This window comes from Manis pentadactyla, chromosome 4 (genome assembly GCF_030020395.1).
Source record: "Manis pentadactyla isolate mManPen7 chromosome 4, mManPen7.hap1, whole genome shotgun sequence".
Lineage (NCBI taxonomy): Eukaryota > Metazoa > Chordata > Mammalia > Pholidota > Manidae > Manis > Manis pentadactyla.
In genome coordinates, this window is record NC_080022.1 from 86,653,629 (window position 1) to 86,674,176 (window position 20,548).

The 20,548-nt window shown below is 37.2% G+C and overlaps 1 protein-coding gene across 2 annotated transcripts in view; it reads right to left on the minus strand.

The window, feature by feature from the left end:
• Positions 1-625: 625 nt before the first annotated feature.
• DBT (dihydrolipoamide branched chain transacylase E2) overlaps positions 626-20,548 on the minus strand; it is a 65,799-nt gene continuing 45,876 nt past the window's right edge. For both annotated transcript variants that reach the window (XM_036883859.2, XM_057500467.1), the window contains 7 exons: positions 10,129-10,250; positions 8,579-8,795; positions 7,744-7,910; positions 4,120-4,197; positions 2,806-2,997; positions 2,600-2,671; positions 626-824 (listed from right to left, as the gene is read on the minus strand). In XM_036883859.2, the coding sequence (XP_036739754.1) occupies positions 657-824; positions 2,600-2,671; positions 2,806-2,997; positions 4,120-4,197; positions 7,744-7,910; positions 8,579-8,795; positions 10,129-10,250 (1,016 nt within the window). In that variant the 3' untranslated portion in view covers positions 626-656. The remainder of the gene's footprint in view (positions 825-2,599; positions 2,672-2,805; positions 2,998-4,119; positions 4,198-7,743; positions 7,911-8,578; positions 8,796-10,128; positions 10,251-20,548) is intronic.

A 20,548-nucleotide genomic window follows, 5' to 3' on the forward strand; every position in this document is an offset into this window, starting at 1 on the left:
ACATCTTGAATAGCCTTATTGGTTATAAAACTATAATTGGACATTTTTAATATCAGCTTATGATTTTCTCTTTTAAAAGATATTAATTTATATAAATAAGACATTTACAGATAATTGCTACAGAGCAACATACTCCTGGATATCTTAAAATATAAGCATAATTGCACTTATACAACACTTAGCATTATCGTGGGGAAATGGAAAATATTTTTGGATGTAAATTCCTTTTCCCAACTAAGTGTAACTGAGAGGTTTCATTAAAAGTCAGTTTAAAATAAAAAATTATAGAAAAAGAATAGGGTATATTCTTTTATATATATATAAATATATATATATATAAAAGAAATACTGTATATGGCTATCTGTCTTTTAGTAATATTAATTTTGTTGTTCTTGCTAGTTTCAATCCATTGACACAAAGACAGCAGCACTGTAGTAAGTCAGACTACAACCTATAAATCTGACAGCCCCCAGAGCACTATTACACCATTCATTTTCAGTAAAAAGTCGGAGTAGTGATAAACGCTGTGTCTTGGAACCTTAATCATACAACACAATTTATTTATAATGCAAATAGTAATGGAGAACATGTGCTGCATAGCTGAGCTCTACCTATTTTTTGGAAGCTTGGAAAGTTCAACGATGTCTATTAACTTTCACTTCAGATCTAGTAGCATAAAAGCTGGGTTTTCTAAGTAGGACTTCCACAAATTAGAGAAGCGTGACATGGTAGCACCATCAATAATTCTGTGATCAGCTGACCAGCTCACATTCATTATCTGTGCCTTGTATACTTCTCCATTCTGGTTAAATCGGGGAAGGGCCTACAATAGGGCAGAGAATAAAGAGTCAACCTTCACACGCTCCAAGTGCAAGCTCAGCAACAGCAGTGGCAAAAGATGAGACAAATGCCCCTCTTCATAATAGAGGGCAAATGGGTGTCCCAAATGACTTTTGAAAATGCCAATTCCTATTTTTCCCATCGTTGTGAGTAGGTGCCTCAAGCTCTCAAGTTTCTCCAAGGTATTTCTGTCCCCTGTATATTTTCCATATGTACAGTAAATTTTATCTCAGATTTCAATTACTTAAAAAATATTTACTGAGCATCTATTATTATGTACCAGGTACTCTTCTAGGCTCTGGGGATAACGCGGTGAAGACAATAAAAATCCTCGACCTGTTGGAGCTAACAATGGGGATAGATAAATAATCAGGGTAAATAAGTAAAATGTATAGTATGTTAGTGAAATGTGGAAAGGAAACATAAGGCAGTTTGGAAAGGGGAAGGAGTGTTTGGCAGGGGGTGGAAGTTGGGGACAGGTGGCTTTATTTTTTTGACAGGGTGGGCAAGGAGGGGCTCACCAAGAAGGTACCCTCACTGAAGGCGGTGAGGAAACAAGCCACGGTACCCAAGGAAGAGACAGAGAGGAAGCCTGGCTGGCCTGTTGGGGTTTGTCCATGCAGAGTTTCAGCTGGAGGATGCCAGAATTTTGTTAAGATTCAAACGTTGAATTCTTGTTGGGAGGAAAGCGGGCAACAGAGAAACCACTATTCAGAGAAACTCCTGATTTGGAAAGAACAGTGTCATGTATGTGCTTTTGGTTTGTCTCTGTATCTCCTCTGTGTGCCAGAAGGGGAAGTAGAGGCTGGGAAGGAATAATTAGCAGTTGCAGGACTATTGCTAGAAAGCAACTCAAAGGCTGAATGACAGTATCTGTGAAGGTTTTGGATGCCAAAACGAAAGTAATAAACTCATGAAAAACATGTCCCAGATGATGTTCGGTGTGGAAGCATTGTAAATATAATGAAGAAAGAGACTTCTGAAAGCATGAGGGCCAAAATCAAGGTTAATTTAGTGACAATGCCATTTAATACTGGTGGTATTGAAATGGTATCCAGTTTATTTCTTAAATTCTGGTGGTTCTCAATCCTGAGTTAAATGGGATGCCCAAGCCCCATCCACCCAAATTCCAATTCACTGGGCATGGGGTGAACTTAGGCATTTTTTTCAAGCTCCCCAAATGATTCACAGGGCTAAACATCATTGCAGTCTTTATTTTTAAGTCATTATCTCCTAAAACATGGTCACAGATTACTCATGTTGGAAGCACTAGGGTGCTTGTTTAAAATCTAAGTTCGCAGGTTCTGTCCTCGAGGCCAAGAAATCTGCATTTTTAACTAGTACTCCAAATGATTCTTCAATTGAGTGAAGTCTAAAAAAATTCCCTAAGTGATATCTTACTTTATTATAAGTAATAGTTTGGATTGGCTTACTGTCATTCTTTAGTATTCTGAAATAAAAATATTTTGATAGAGGCAGATTGGCTACATTTGTGTTTATCCATAGACTCACATCTCTGCCTGGCATAAGCCACAAAGGTTGATCCATACGGAAATAATCCAGACCACCACCACTTTATAATACACAGAGGCAGCCACTGGAATTATAGGCCTTGCTCTTAGGAAGAAACAACTGGCTTACCGAGGCAAACATCGCACTCAAGCCATGACAAAAGGGAAAACCACAGAATGGTTACTCTTTTTTGTGTTTATTTTACCAATCTGCTTATATTTTTTGCTAATTTTTAAATAAATATACCTTAATTGCTCCAAGAGCCCCAATTGCTACTTCAGGTGGCAGTATCACTGGTTTCGCATAGGTACCACCAATCTTGAAACAAAAAAAGAGTAGAAAAATTAAACTTTTGAGGATCAACTGGCAAATGAAATTTTGTAATTTTAATTAAACACATGATCAGAAATCTTAAGTTACAGTTTATGAATTTAAACATGAATATTACTTACTGATCCAATGTTGGAAAGAGTAAATGTTCCTCCTGTAAGATCAATGGTACTGAGCTGACCTGTAGAGCCCAATTTTTGGAGGCGGTTCAACTCAGTGGCGACCTCAAATATGGAGCAGAGCTGGACATTTTTCACGTTAGGGACAATCAATCCCTGCTCAGTGTCCATTGCTATCCCAATGTTATGACAAGCCTAAAAAAAATTATGCAGTAGGCCTTTTCATAAGATAACAGGAAAGAAAGGATCAACCTCCACTGTCCTATGAAAACACTACCAAAAACTATTTTTACCATTTTGGTGATGATCTAACAGAAATCATTGTTAAAGTATTTCAAAAATATTTTTTTGGTTATTTTTATACATTTAGTGGATTTGTAAGCTGGTATAGATTTTCTGTGGAGTATTTAACAATATGTACCAATATTTATCAAAATTTGTGTTCAGGAGATAAATACAGAAGTATATAGAGATACAGAGGGAGGTTGAGTTCATACTGTAAGTTGGAGAAACTTCAAACAATCAAGAGTTTATCAACAGGTCATTGGCCTAATAAATGATACCAATGTTATATTTATTTGGTTAGAGATGATGTTCGTAATAGATTAAATGAAAAAAAAGAAAGTGAAAACACAAAAAATTTTAAGTTAAATTTGTAAAAATAAAATCTCCACATAAACAGTCAGTTATGTCAGGGTCATGGGACTGAAAGTAAACATTACTTTTTAAAAAAAATTTTTTGCAACAAGTATATACTTAACCCAGAAATTGTATTAATCATATGGGAAGATTTTTAGAATATCTAAGCTCACTTCTTGGTTGTATATTTCTAATGAGAAATATAAATAAGTATATAAGTATAAGCATCCCAAAAAGCGTCTTGGTCTCAATAAACTTACACTCCAAACAGAAGAGTTCATTCAAATAAATTTGAATTTTCACTACATTTCCTATTTCTGTTTAAATTATTCTTGTTTTAAAAATGTTAGGAATTCCATTTTGAGAGAGATTATTCTTTTTGAGGGGAGGATATATAGGATGGTTACATAGTCCATTACCTCATAGCTGTATATTTCCATTATTTTAAGCAAAAAAACAAAAGGGCTCAAAAATGGTAATCTGCATGTCTGAACAGTATTATTATTAACCAATAAATATTACTAACAACAATAGCAAGAAATTCTATTTCAGTTGAATGTTTTATCCCATACCTTTAAATCCAGGCTAAAAAAGACCATTAAAAGCTTATCTAACCTACAAGCACATTTGCCCCACCTTCTATTTACAATAAGAACTTTTCCACCACACATGGCCAACCTTATAGGTTATAGTCTGGCAGTTTTCATCCATAGAAGCGTTAAGGATAGGAAACTGGAGTAATCCCAAGGAAGCAGCCTGTTTAACAGAAAGAGAATACAACATCAGCACTTTCAACTCAGTAAGGATAGGGAATCTGAGGCAATAAGAAGAGGTGTGAAGCAGGAAGGGAAAGAACTCTTATTTAGGCTGAGTTTAATTTCAAGTCTTTATGTATCTAAGCATATGACTCCCAATGTTACCTTCAAGTAGTATAGAAATGGGTCACCCTAATCATTTAAGAATAAAAGATAAAGTAGTCAAGCAGTTTGTAAATATCAAGATTTTCAAAATGACTACACAGACTGACCAAAGTTCCAAAATAAATGTCTAAATTCTGTGATTTTCCTCATTTACATGCAGAGTCTTAAGGCTTCTGTGAGAAGTAAACCTGTAGTTCAAATAAGACCACTTTGAATTAAAATATGAGAAGACAGCCATCTACTTCCCTGTGTAGAAAGAGCAAGCGAGAGGGTTTCCGGGTGCACTGTCACAGCTGTGTCCGCCCTGATGTACTTGGCCAAGCCAAGGGCCCAGCTTTACTTTACAGCCCACCTCCCTGAACAATTGCCTGTCTTCCCACTCTGCAGTCTTCCTTGATCTCTCTCCTTTCCCCCCCTTTTTCTTCTCATACGACCATTCTTCTTCTGTCCATATTCCGATTTCCCTAACCATCCCAAAATATTCTTTATAGATGTTTCTCTGTCCACCCAGGATCTAATCAAAGTTCACACACTGCATTTGGTTGTCATGCCTTGCATTCAATTTAAAAAATAGGGGGAAAAAAGCTCAAGATTGTCCTTAAAAAGATTCTCCTCCCCCCAACTTGTCATACCTAGTACAATTAAGAGTTCTTTATATGCATTGTGTTAAATATTATTGTCTGGGTCAGTGGTCTTGACAGGAAAAGAAAATCATATCCTTAGAATTAAGGGAAGTTTTATTAAGCATTTGATTTGATAACTGTAATTTAATCTTCTTTATATAAAAATCCATAACTAAGGTTAATTAAAGTGTTACACAAAAATAGTATTGTGGGTATAATCCAATTTTTGCAAAAGGGTGTGTGCCCATTGACAAGAAGGCATTTTTTACCCTGTACAATACTTTGTAATATTTTCCAAATGTTTTGAAGCTCATAGAGGTAGAAAAAATTTTTTAAACAAATAAAGCATACTAAACTTTATTTTCAAAAATAAAGATCAGATCTTTCACTTAAACTGCTGGAACAATGAAGAAAAACAATAATAAATTCAATATATTAAAGTACTCATCTATCTTCCCTTTGAAACAGATTTGTCAGCAGTTTCACTTGTCAGTCATGTATTCCTAACTTTACATTTTTGAAGCTCTTTCCCTCAGCCTACAAATCTGCTCAGTTTTTCCTTTAAGGTGTGCAGGAGGGGAGGGAACAGATGGAAACTTTCTTCCATCTACCCAACCACCATAACTACTCTCTGTATTTAGTCCAGTCTGCCTTTTACTAGATTTTTTAAGTGTCTCCTCATCCTTAATCTCTATTCATTCACCAAAAAACTGCTATCAGACTTCTACCTCAAAAAAATTTATTCAACTAGTTCTGGGTGAGGCCACCAATGACCTCCTAATTACTAATTCAATAGCCTGTTGCCATCCCTTATCCTATTTAGCCTTGGTGGTGCATGTAACTGTCATCTACTCCCCTCTTAAGACTCTTTCTTTTGGCATGAGAGGCTGAATCAATGGCCCCAATCTTTCACACCTCTGCATACATGCCCTTCGGTGGTGCCCTCAGCAAACCGATGATGAATTTAGTCATGTGACTGGCTGGTCATTGCGATAAGAGCAAATTTGATGTAGCAGAGCTGGAAAAAGTGCTTGAGCTTTTCTGCTTCCTCTCTTATCCCTGACTGTACTATGAGAATATGTACAGGCTGGCATGCCAGGGAGAGGGAAGAGACATAGGAAGAGAAATGAGTCATCTCTGCTGAGGCCATCCCACACCAGCCCACCCCTAGCCACCCTACTTAACTGTCTGCAGACACAGGAGTGAGCTCTGGCCGAGATCAGCAGCCTAGTCCTGCTCACGAGAAATAATGACTTGCTTCAAACTATTAAATTTGGAGGTGGTTTGCTACATAGCAATATATATACTTGACTTCTAAATGACCCTTTCCTGTTTTCTTATTGTCATACTACTGACCCTACTCATCTTCTTCCAAGGTCCTTTGCCAGTTTAACTTCTACCTACCCCTTAAACACTGATGTAAAACACTTAGGTTTATTTTCTTCTCATTCACACATAATTTGGGTGACCCCATCTACCTGTTTCAATTGCCATACCTCTACAGATGACTCTCTATAGCTAATGTAGTCCAGATCTCTCATTTATAGAAATCTATTACATCTCATGTTTACAGAGTATCCACTTATTTGTCAGGTAGTTGCTAAAAAGTTGGAGTTAAAGGAGAACAGTACTGACCCCATGAAGCTCAGGGTCCAGTGAAGAGACAACTGAGTAAACACTTGCTATAATGAGATAAACTGCAATGGGAAACAAAAGATTATTGAACCCAAACCATGACAGTCACAGAAGGCTTCTGGAGAAGGCTATACTTGAACAAAGTGTGCTGTCTAGGATATATAGGTATTTGGGCAGGGCAGGAGGGGGCATTTTGAGTGGGGTCATGTGTCCATATATTCCAGAACTATGTGTGGCTTACTCTGACTAGAAAAGAGGGTGAGGCTGTGAGAGAGAGGAAATTAGACATGTAGCATCAGAGACTCATATTTGTGAGGAGTTTAGAAACTACTCTGACAGCAATGAAGGGAAAACACTGAAAAGAATCAGGGGATAACATAATAATTTGATCAGCAGTGTGGTGAAAGGGCTGGAGGAAAGCTGCATCAGCATTAGAGACACCAGCAGGCAATTTTAAGTAAAATAGACCAGAATCTGCAACTTAGCTTCTCCACTTGTTTGCTATATATTTTTGACAAATTTCTTAACTTCTCTGAACTCCAATTTCCTTAAATGGAAAGCAATATTTACATGTCAGGGTTTTTGAGAGTTGACAGAGGTAATGTATACAGCATGCTTAGTATGAGATCTGAACATGGTAGCTGCCTTATAAACAGTTGTTAATGTGAGCTATACTGTGAGCTGCTTAAGGTCAGTCGCTGGTCTTACTCTTTATACTGGTTGCAGGGCTAATACTAGAAATGATTCCCACAAGCCTCAATATAAGTTTGTTAAATAAATAAAAAATGTATGCATGTATTGATAAGCAATATCACTACCAAGTCTCATTTTTGCTCAAAACAGGAGTGATCCTTTCAGAATTAAAGGCTTTACTTAACTGGCAGGACAATCCTTATTTAGCCCAAAAAGAGTTGGTAAAAATATGACACAGATATTGCAATTTTATAAATTCCTATGAAATAAATAATGTACTTGTACATTTTTCTAACTATGTGATATGATGAGAAGCAACATTTTTATCCAAATCCATAGTTAACACATTTCACATTTGCAAAACAAAATTTTAATGTCCTATTCCAGCCTTGTTTGAAGGGCATAACATGATTAAATGAATGAAATCTCACCTTTAAGAAAAAAGGCATAAATGAGAGGTTAATTCCACGAGCAAAAGCAATGGGTTTTAATTCTTCCCGTAGCTTAACCAGTTCAGTAAGATCAACCTCATCACAATACCCAAAGTGAGGTATCTGCAGGGCTGCAGACATGGTCTTGACCATTGCTTTGTGAAAGCCTAGAAAACATTAAAAATATGTACATATTTAAATTCTTAAATCCTTTAATATTTTTTTGCTGAAACAGAAGGTTCTTTAACATCATTTGCTCTCTCAACTAAACTTGTCCTCCTGGAGCTACCATCCTCATTACATAACATGACAGCCACTAACGTCAATGCTGAAGTACTGACTGTAGCACAACACTCAAGGTCAAGTATAATAGTGTAAGACATGACTGCTTTCCGTGCTGCAGGGTTTAAAAATTTCAAAAGAATGCAAGCCATGTATTTACCTGATGGCTTTCTTGTAAAGCCACTCTTCTGGAAGGTAACCATCCTAAGAGTTTATAAATAACAAATCAGAACTAGTGATTTAGAAAGTTAATTAGAAATAATGAATGTTTAATATATATATCCTGGGCAAGACTTCAAACAGAACAATTATCGGAGACAAGTTTATATTCCAAGAAACCTGATAACCTATTACTCTTTAGAAATTGACAGCGTAAATTGAAGCTTTCAAATTAAAAAGAAATTTTTAATTTCTTTTTAGAAGAAATTAAGATGCTGAATTTGAACCTTCCCCTCAGTAAAAACTGAAAACACCACAATATGTAATGATCTATTGCAGTAGATCCCCCCAACTAAATCATCATAGGGCCTTACCTTCCGCTTATCATCATTACCTTTGATGGGTTCTGTTCTGTCTTTGCCTGTGAAGACCGGAGGCTTTGATATTGCTGCAGGAATGGTTCTCTCTTTTGGTTTCGGTGGAGGCAGCACAATTTCAGCTTTTGGTGAAGGAGGTAATATAGCTCCTGTCTGCTTTTCCAAATAGTTGAGAATATCTTCTTTAAGTATTCTGCCATCTTTTCCTGAGCCAACAACTTCACTCAACTTAATCTAAAAAATGATACATTTTAGTACTAAAAATAAAGCTACCTAAAAAGAAAGAAATCCATCATTAAAGTCTCTAAATGGAATTTCATCAGTTGAATTAACTGTATGTTCTGTTCATTTTCCTATGTTAACAATGCAGTACCTACATTGTATATAATCTGTAGCTATGATTTTTGAACACATACATGCCTTCTAATTTTTGTCTATTTAAAACACTTGGAAGAATGTAATCTAGATTGTTTCCTTAGGATATTTCCCCAATGGTAGGATAACTGGCTAAAGGATACAAACATTTTAATGACTCATTACTTATTTCCAAATATAACCTTTTGTCATCCCCTTCACCCCCGCTGTAACCAACCTACTTCTCTCAAAAACAGATAAACAAAAAAACTGCATTGTGGAACAAAGTGGGAAGAACTCAGGCTTTGGAACTGGACAAATGTGTTCAATCCGCCAATTCAGCCACTTACTTGATTTTAGGCAACTTCATCACTTCTCTGCCCTTTCCCATTTGCAAAATGGGGATAATCCAGACCACCTGCAGGGTTGCTGTGAGGATTAGAGATACTACGTGTACAGTGTCCAGCTACTACGTGCTCAAGTAATGGAGGCAGCAGTTGCTGAGGTAGTGACATAATGATTAAGAGCACTGGTTTTACAGCCACAGAGACTCACTTCAGAATCCTGGCTCTGCCACTGTATTAGCTGTGTGACTTGAACTGGTAATTTGACCTTAATCTTAGAATAGCCCCATTAACTTAGAGTTCAAGTAAAAATTAAATGGGATAATATGTAAATATGTATCACTGGGCCTGGGAGCCACATTGCCCTAGAGGTTAGGCCCCTGACAGTCTAGTAGGGGCGAACACAAAAGGCTGGCCTTGTTACTTCAATTCAGTACAATTCTATGATTGTCCCATCAGCCTTGGATCAGATCCTTGAGACCACACCCTTACCCAACCCACGTCCCTTCCCTTCCCTTCCCTTCCCTTCCCTGTGCTGCATCCCTCCATCCCAGTAAAGGTGTTCACTCCCTCCATCAGTCAAGCACATGCACCCAAATGCCTGTCTCAATAAACAGTAGCCCTGACTACGACTGGGCTCTGGTAAAGAATGATAAAATCCCACTGCTCAATTAATATAGGAATAAATTCAGTTTCTTCTCATTTCTCACTGAGTACTTCTGTGCAACGATCACAATTCAGTAAAATATTTTCTTGTTTTCTTCAATCCCAACTTGAGCCAACTCAGCATGGGATAGCTAGCTAATTTTTCATAGGTACAAATGTGTACTTTCCATGTAATCTCATACTTAAATATTAAGAAAGCGTACATTGTTTTCCATTGCAAGGCGGCGAACTGCAGGAGTTGCCAGCGTTTTTTGGCCCTTTATCTCTTGGTGCGTGTGTTCATCGTGGGACACGGCAGGAGTTTCAACCACATCTTCTTCAGAATCTGGTAACAAGGTAAAATTTTACTCTTTAGTTAAATGTGTTTTTCAAAAACAGGCTTAGTAGTTTATAATATAAAAGTAAATTCAACTTAAAGTTAATAATCAAATAGCCTAATAGTTGGGCTACTTCCAAATGGGAAAACAAACAGGTTGAGGGAGGTGGTGTTTCTTGGTACCTGGTACGATTTCATGATTATTTTACCACCTGGTGTTTACTTCATTTCTGTTAAAGTCAAGTAGCTTCCACAAGTTAAAAAAAGGAAAGCTTCTTTATATTTATAACACTCCCCTAGTAAATTTTTTCATTTATATTTATAAATAGCATGAAATATGAATCAAATGTGAATTACCAGAATCACATAAAATCTGTGATAATCTTAAATGGTGTCCTAACATGATTTAGCATTTAAAGTCTTTTCTCTGCTCTGAATATAGTTTAAGGAATGCTGTGGAAGATTTTACCTGCATGGATAATGCCACTTTGGTTGTTCTAGTCTTTAACTCTGGAGTACTGATAAAAGAAAAACTATCTTGGGCTATTGGCATGTATTTTTGCAACCAAAAACAATGAAGAGCTTTAGAGCACTTATTGTCAAAGTCTGATGCTGGAAAATCAATGCTGTATAGCAGAATCTGTGGAACTTAGTGAATTAGAGACTAAACCTCTGGAAATCAGCAGGCAACTGAGTCTGCTTGGACATTCAATTCTAAGCAAATAAACATTTGCCAAAGCTGCAACTGTGTGAAGCAAGTCTATTTATTCCTCCTCATTAGTCTATGAACTGGCCCCATGGAGCTCTCCAAGTCCCATAAGAGTGAGGAAAGGAAGGAAAAAAAAAATGCCTTGTATTGAGAAGGAAGGGTAGCAGACTATGCCACCCCAAAATGATGACAGGAGTTTGGGGCATGCCAACACCAAACATGCCACTTTACTGATTATTTTGACCTGAAAGCACATGAAGTACAGCAAATGCAGGGGACTTTCTCTGAACTTCCCTTACCTTCCTAAAGACAGACCTTTCAAGAGGATCTCAATTGTCATATAGTCCTTCCCGGGAGCTTCATCCACAAGACTGACTCTCATCACAGGAGAGGAGATGGAAGTGCTTATCACACTCAGACAAAAATTGTCACAGACTATCATACCTCCTGCTTATTCTTTCTAGAAAGGGCCCATTTATCTTTCCTAAAAATCATTTGTTCTCCCCTAAGAAGCCTACATTTCCCTTTCCCTGTTAAGATATTTAAGCCTGAATTCTAAAGCCACTTCTGAGTAACTCATTTTCACCTGGTATTTCCCATGTGTACCTGAAGTATATATTAATAAACTTCCATTTTTCTCTTGTTAATCTGTATTTTATTACAGGCATCTCAGCTAAGAATTCAGAGAGTAAAGGAATAATTATTTTTCCTTCCCACAAGCACCTAATATTTCATAAATACTGTACTACATATACAATACCTTAACTCAATCTTCACCCCAACTATGGAAGATAGGTTATCTTCCCCCCGCCATATTATAGATTTAAAAAAAAAGTGAGACTGAGAGATGAAGGGACTGGCCCAAGGACACACACCTAACTGATGGTGAAGAGGAGCTGGCATTTAATCTGAGGACTGACTCAGTCTGTGGTGTTTCCATTAGTTCACGGCCATAGTATGTTTTCTTTCTGGTCAAATAAATTGGAATACAACTACTGTAGCTCAAGGCATTAGTTCTGTTAAACTTTGAGAAACCCTGTGTCTTGTCCACATCTGTTAGTTATTGGAGAAACTACTAGGAAAGATCAGCATTATGAACAAAGATCCAAAGGGAAACTGAGGGGATTCAATTGTAGGAATCACAAATACTACCTTGAATAAAGCATATTTGCTGAAATATGAGAAATGTGTAAGTGCCTAAATATGTCATATACAAAGGCTATTATATATTTCCAAAACCTCATGTATTGACTACTACTCACCTTTCTGGAAAACACTTTGATATATCACCAGGTAATACTGCCTTTTAAATAACTTGAGTTTAAATATAATAAACTTATTTGTGAGAAGTTACTCATGTATTATTTGTAATAGTCATGTAGGTTGGAAGAAAGCTCTTTCAATCAAGTACTAAAATACCATTCTTACTCAATACCAGTTTAAATCATTTTCTAACAAAATCATTATTGTTTTGTTTTGTTACATATTTTCTCCTTTGATGATAACAATGTTACAAGAATGCAGGGCACATTTCTTGATTTTACCAATGAAGAAACATACTCTAAGGGAGACGGAGTTAGGTCTAAACTAAAATTTTATGACTCTCCCTAACTGGTGTGATGTTCATGGTTCTAGTGCAATCTAAAAATGTGAGCTTTTATTCCTTCAGCAGTAGATTTAGAATATACAGTTTTGATGCCCTAATGAAATTTTAACAAAGAGCAAAAGAACTCTGGTAAATAAGCACTTTTTGTCATAAAGATTGTCAATTTAGTGTTGCTGGAATTCTTCATGAGAAGCAAATTTGAAATAAAACCATGTTATTTCAGATTAAATAAAGAAAAATAATTTGAATTAGTAAAAACATTAAAACTGGAAATTGCAACATTCTTACGTATTTCAAAAATGATTTCTAAGAACTACATTAAGTAGTTCAATCAATTCACTTAAGTGGGGAAATCCTTTTAGAGAAAATGTTTTGAAATATTAAAGCACTCAGGGTGTTTGAAACAGTTTATTTTCATAAAAAACTTTAAACACTTCCCCCCTACAAAGCTGCTTAGGGAGACCTTTCTTCATTGACCGCACAAAATTGAGTTATAGCTACATTCCCTTACTATGCACAGGCATTATACCATGCAATGTATGTTACTGAGTGATTTAAATGCATGCTATGTTCTTGGAATGCTATTACGTCAAAGGACTTTTCTTTAACTCCAAAACATTATTAATACTGGTTAACACTTAATATTATAAACTTTATGGGCCACCTAACTTGTGTTAGAGCAGAATTTTGTAAATATGCATATGTGTAGTGTTAGGAATTCAGTCCCAGTGTTCTAGATACAGAACGAAGCTTATGCCCATAGTCTCTGAATAGAATTCTCAGTATAACAAAGTGATTAGGAACATGGGCTTAAGAATTGGGAAGAGTTGGGGTCAAATAGCTCTACTAATTATTAGGTATGTGACCACAGGCAAGTTATTAACATCTGTGGGTCTCAATGTTGCATGTGTTAAATACAGGTAATAACCTATGTGATTTAATGAGATTATATACATAAAGCATTATAACAGAAAATCATCCATAATGATAGATGTTGATGGTAAAGGATAAATGCAATATAATGGCAGAAAATATTCTTTTAAAAAAGCATTCTGCTACAGCTTATGTTCCTCTGTCTCTTCCCTTAATACTTCCCCCTACTGGCAAGACTCCTCAGTTAGATAACTAGGCAATAAGACTAATTGGCTATAGTAACTCTCCACTTAGCTGGTGGTCAAACATTCTGGCAACTTAATCTTGCACATAACTTCAGACCCAGAATACCTAAAATAGCTGCCACACAGTCTCAGCATTAAAACCACTTGCTCCAAAGGAAAGGCATTTAGATTTTCTCTTTGTAGTACATTCTGCTTAAAAAACTTGGTTATCTGTGTTCCCAGAAATTGAGTAAGGAGAGTGATGGCCTAGCATAATGACAATTCTAGAAGTAGGATGGGAAACCAAAAATCAGAGGCAGAATTGGGTTGCTCCAAAACAATGAATGTTCACTAACATGTCTTTGCATAATGAAAACAGGTTTTAGGTTACACTCAATATCTTCCCATTAAGTCGATAACATAAAGTTTTTAAAAATAAAAATACAACTAATGATTCCCCTCAAATAAATAGTTTTGAAAAATTTTGGTATCAAAAACTTCAGTTACTCAGAAAAATGAGGAGTCATGTTACTTGTTAAATAAAAAGACTAGAGAAAGCCAGGTTAGCAGTAAAGAGAACCAATGGCCATACACTTAAAACTGAGTTACAGTAGAGCATTAGATTGGCTTGAAGATGGCAGTGTGAGAGATGAAACAGAAAACTCCTCCCAAAACCACATATAATATGAAAATATAGCAAATACAACTAATCCTGAGAGAGCAACAGGAAAGAAGGCTGCGACAGACTGCCTACATCTGGGGAAAAGAGTAGACCTCATGGAAAACAGTAAAGTAGCAAAGCCACGATCTGGAGGTACCCAAGCCCTTCTCCTACACCAGCTCACTGATGAGAGGAAGAAAGATGGAGGGGGGAGGGGGTAGAGGCCTAGGACTGCTCAACACTGAGCCCCAGAGATCTGCTCTGGGAGCACAAACCTACATTACATGGTGCTCTGGAGATTAGTGGAGTTGAAAAGCTAAGACAAGTGGAATACTTGGAGAGACTGAGATTCCAGCTGCTTGTAGAAAACAGGTAACTACAATTGGCCACTCTGGGACAAAAGAAAGGCAGGCACTCTGAGACTTCCTAACAGTGAGAGGAAGCAGCAAGGATTGCACAGAGCTTGCTGCTCAGGAGAAAGGAGAGGTAGACAAAGCCATCCTGGCACACACAACCCAGCAGGTTGGGAACCTTCAGGAGCTTCAAGCACTCCATCCCCCTGGATGGCAACACAGCTTCAAGGCTCCACACTGTGATATGCAACCTGCCGCTCCTACCTCCCTGCCAGCACCAGCTTGCAAACCTGATTCCTTTGCCCCTCCATCAGGCCAGGCAGAGGGGAGCCCCACCACCAGCAGCTACAAGGGCACAGCACAGAGACTTGTCCCTGCATGCTTGGCCCACTGCCCTGGCAGTGGAGGCAGGCACTGCAGCTAGGAAGCAAGAAAGAGCTCTTTCCTCCCGACAGGCACCAGTGCTGCTTGCCTGCAACCCGTGCTACTGCTCCAGGTACTGGGCAGCTCCAGAGAGTAGAGCTTCTGGGAACAAGAGGGTGCAGCCTTCACCAAGTTATTACAAATATGAAATGCCAAAAGAAACTGGCACAAATCAAAATTCCACAAACACCAGAAAGAGGGCTAAGTGAAACTGAGTTAATTTTACTGAAAAAGATTTGAAAATAAAAATCACAAATACGTTCACAGAGCTACAGAAAAATATTCAAGACTTCAGGGAGGAATTCAAGAAAGAGATAGAAACTTTGAAAAATACAGTATCTGAAATGAAACATACAATGGAGGGATTTAAAAGCAGATCAGATGCCCTAAAGACTCCACTCCAAAACTACTAGAACTAATATCGGAATTCAGCAAAGTTGCAGGATACAAAATTAACACACAGAAATCTGTGGCTTTCCTATACACTAACAATGAAATAGCGGAAAGAGAAATCAGGAAAACAATTCCATTCACAATTGTATCAAAAAGAATAAAATACCTTGGAATAAACCTAACCAAGGAAGTGAAAGACCTATATCCTGAAAACTATAAGACACTCTTACGAGAAATTAAAGAGAACACTAACAAATGGAAACTTATCCCATGCTCCTGGCTAGGAAGGATTAATATCATCAAAATGACCATCCTGCCCAAAGCAATATACAGATTCGATGCAATCCCTATCAAATTACCAAGAGCATTCTTCAATGAACTGGAACAAATAGTTCAAAAATTCATATGGAACTACCAAAGACCCCGAATAGCCAAAGCAATCCTGAGAATGAAGAATAAAGTGAAGGGGACATCACTCTCCAACCTTAAGCTCTACTACAAAGCCACAGTAATCAAGACAATTTGGTACTGGCACAAGAACAGAGCCACAGACCAGTGGAACAGAATAGAGACTCCAAACATTAACCCAAACATATGTGGCCAATTAATATACGATAAAGGAGCCATGGACATGCAATGGGGAAATGACAGTCTCTTCAACAGATGGTGCTGGCAAAACTGGACAGCTACATGTAAGAGAATGAAACTGGATCACTGTCTAACCCCATACACAGAAGTAAACTCCAAATGGATCAAAGACCTGAATGTAAGTCATGAAACCATAAAACTCTTAGAAAAATACATAGGCAAAAATCTCATGGACATAAACATGAGTGACTTCTTCATAAACATATCTCCCCGGGCAAGGGAAACAAAAGCAAAAATGAACAAGTGGGACTACATCAAGCTAAAAAGCTTCTGTACAGCAAAGGACACCATCAATAGAACAAAAAGGTATCCTACAGTATCGGAGAATATATTCATAAATGACAGATCCGATAAAGGGTTGACATCCAAAATATATAAAGAGCTCACACACCTCAACAAACAATAAGCAAATAATCCAATTAAAAAATGGGCAGAGGAGCTGAATAGACAGTTCTCTAAAGAAGAAATTCAGATGGCCAACAGACACATGAAAAGATGCTCCACATCGCTTGTCATCAGAGAAATGCAAATTAAAACCACAATGAGATACCACCTCACACCAGTAAGGATGGCTAGCATTGAAAAGACTAAGAACAACAAATGCTGGTGAGGATGCAGAGAAAGGGGAACCCTCCTACACTGCTGGTGGGAATGTAAATTAGTTCAACCATTATGGAAAGCAGTATGGAGGTCCCTCAAAATGCTCAAAATAGAAATACCATTTGACTCAGGAATTCCACTTCTAGGAATTTACCCTAAGAATGTAGCACTCCAGGTTGAAAAAGACAAATGCACCCCTATGTTTATTGCAGCACTATTTACAATAGCCAAGATATGGAAGCAACCTAAATGTCCATCAGTAGATGAATGGATAAAGAAGATGTGGTACATATACACAATGGAATATTACTCAGCCATAAGAAAAAAACAGATCTTACCATTTGCAACAACAAGGATAGAGCTAGAGGGCATTATGCTCAGTGAAATAAGCCAGGCGGAGAAAGACAAGTACCAAATGATTTCACTCATATGTGGAGTATAAGAACAAAGGAAAACTGAAGGAACAGAACAGGAGCAGAATCACAGAACCCAAGAATGTACTAACAGTTACCAAAGGGAAAGGGACTGGGCAGGATGGGTGGGAAGGGAGGGATAAGGGTGGGGAAAAAGAAAGGGAGCATTACGATTAGCATGTATAGTGTGGGGGGGCTGTGCAACACAGAGAAGAAAAGTAGTGATTTTACAGCATCTTACTACACTGATGGACAGTGACTGTGAAGGTGTATGTTGGGGGGACTTGGTGAAGGGGGAGCCTAGAAAACATAATGTTCTTCATGTAATTGTAGATTAATGATACCAAAAAAATTTTAAAAAGCAGATCAGATGAAGTAGAGGAGACAGTAAATGAAACAAAAATTTGAGAATAGGAATACATAGAAGCTGAGGCACAGAGAAAAAAGGATCTCTAGGAATGAAAGAATATTGCGAGAACTGTGTGACTAATCCAAGCAGAACAATATTCACATTATAGGGGTACCAGAAGAAAAAGAGAGAAAAAGGGTTAGAAAGTGTCTTCGAGGAGGTAATTGCCGAAAACTTCCCCAGTCTGGGGAAGGACGTAGTCTCGTAGGCAATGGAGGGACACAGATCTCCCAACACAAGGACTCAAGGAGGACAACACCAAGACATATAATAATTAAAATGGCAAAGATCAAGGATAAGGACAGAATATTAAAAGCAGCTAGAGAGAGAAAAAAGATCACATACAAAGGAAGACCCATCAGGCTATCATCAGAGTTCTTGATATGAAACTTAGAGAGTGGCATGATATATTTTAATGCAATGAAACAGAAGTGTCTCGAACCAAGAATACTATAACCGGCAAGATTATCATTTAAGTTTGAAGGAGGGATTAAACTATTTCCAGATAAGCAAGAGCTGAGAGAATTTACCTCCCACAAACCATCTCTACAGTGAATTTTGGAGGGACTGCTATAGATGGAAGTGTTCCTAAGGTTTAGTAGCTGTCACCAGAGGTAATAAAACCACAGTAAAGAAAGTAGAACAGTTAATTACTAAGCAAATGCAAAATCCAAAGTCAATCAAGGGATAGGCAAAGAGAACAGTATATGATACCTAATATATAAAGAATGGAGGAGGAAGAAAAAGGAGGGGAAAAAAATAGACCCATTAGATTGTGTTTGTAATAGCACATTAAGAGAGTTAAGTTAGACTCTTAGATAGTAATGAACCTTGAACCTTTGGTAAACATGAATCTAAAGTCTGCAATGGCAATAAGTACATACCTATCAATAATCACCCTAAATGTAAATGGTCTGAATGCACCAATCAAAAGACACAGAGTCACTGAATGGATAAAAAAACAAGACTTATCTGTATGCTGCCTAGAAGAGACTCACTTTAAACCCAAAGACATAAACAGACTGAAAGCGAATGGATGGAAAAAGATATGTCATGCAACTAATAGGGAGGAAAAAGCAGGAGTTGCAGTACTTGTATCAGACAAAATAGACTTCAAAACAAAGAAAGTCACAAGAGACAAAGAAGGAAATTACATAATGATAAAGGGGTCAATCCAGCAAGAAGATATAACCATTATAAATATCTATGCACCCAACATAGGAGCACCTACATATGTGAAACAAATACTAATACAATTAAAAGGGGAAATAGAATGCAATGCATTCATTCTAGGAGACTTCAACACTCCACTCACTCCAAAGGACAGATCAAACAGACAGGATATAAGTAGGGAGACAGAGACACTGAACAACACATTAGAACAGATGGACCTAACAGACATCTACAGAACACTCTGCCCCAAAGCAGCAAGATACACATTCTTCTCAAGTGCACATGGAACATTTTCAAGAATAGATCATACTAGGCCACAAAAAGAGCCTCAGTAAATTCAGAAGGACTGAAATTGCACCAACCAGCTTTTCAGACCACAAATGTGTGAAACTAGAAATAAATTATGCAAAGAAAACTAAAAAACCCACAAACACATGGAGGCTTAACAACATGCTCCTAAATAATCAAGGATCAATGACCAAATAAAAACAGAGATCAAGCAATATATGGAGACAAATGACAACAAACAATAACTCAACACTGCAAAAATCTCTGGGATGCAGTGAAGGCTGTGCTAAAAGGGAAGTATACTGCAATACAGGCTTGCTTCTGGAAAGAAGAACAATCCCATATGAACGGTCTAATCTCCAAATTAATGAAACTAGAAAAAGAAGAACAAATGAGGCCCCAAATCAGTAGAAGGAGGGACATAATAAATAAATAAAATCAAGAGGAATAAAAGAATAGAAAGCATCAATCAAAGCAGGAGCTGGTTCTTTGAGAAAATTAACAAAACAGATAAACCCCTAGCCAGACTTATCAAGAAAAAAAGAATCAGCACACATAAACACAATCAGAAATGAGAAAGGAAAAATAACTGCAGATACCACAGAAATACAAAGAATAATTAGAGAATATGAAAAATTATACACTAACAAATTGGATAAACTAGAAGAAACAGACATCTTTCTAGAAAAATACAATCTTCTAAGACTGACCCACGAAGAAACAGAAAATCTGAACAGACCAATTACCAGCAATGAAACTGAAATGGTAATAAAAAAATGACCTAAGAACAGAACCTCTGTACCAGATGGCTTCACAGCTGAATTTTATCAAACATTTAGTAAAGATTTAAGACCCATTCTCCTTAAAGTTTTCCAAAAAGTAGGAGAGGGAATACTCCCAAATGCATTCCATGATGCCAGCATCACACTAATACCAAAACCAGACAAAGACTCCACAAGAAAATAAAATTGCAGACCAGTATCCTTGATGAACACAGATGCAAAAATACTCAACAAAATATTATCAAACCAAATTCAAAAATACATCAAAAAGATCATCCATCATGATCAGGTGGGATTCATTCCATGGAGGCAAGGATGGTACAATATTCAAAAACCCATCAACAACATCTACCACATCAACAAATACAAGGACAAAAACCACATAATCATCACCACAGATGCTGAAAAACGATTTGAGAAAATTCAACATCCATTCATGATAAAAACATCATACTTAACAGTGAAAAGTTGAAAGCTTTTCCTTTAATATTGGGAACAAGACAAGGTTGCCCACTCTCCCCACTTTTATTCAACATAGTTCTGGATGTCCTCACCATGGCAATCAGACAACACAAAGAAATAAAAGGCATCCAAACTGGCAAGGAAGAAGTTAAACTGTCCCTGTTTGCAGATGACATGATATTGTACACAAAAAGCCCTAAAGAATCCACTCCAAAACTACTATAACTAAAATTGAATTGAGCAGAGTTGCAGGACACAAAATCAATACACAGAAATCTGTTGCATTCCTC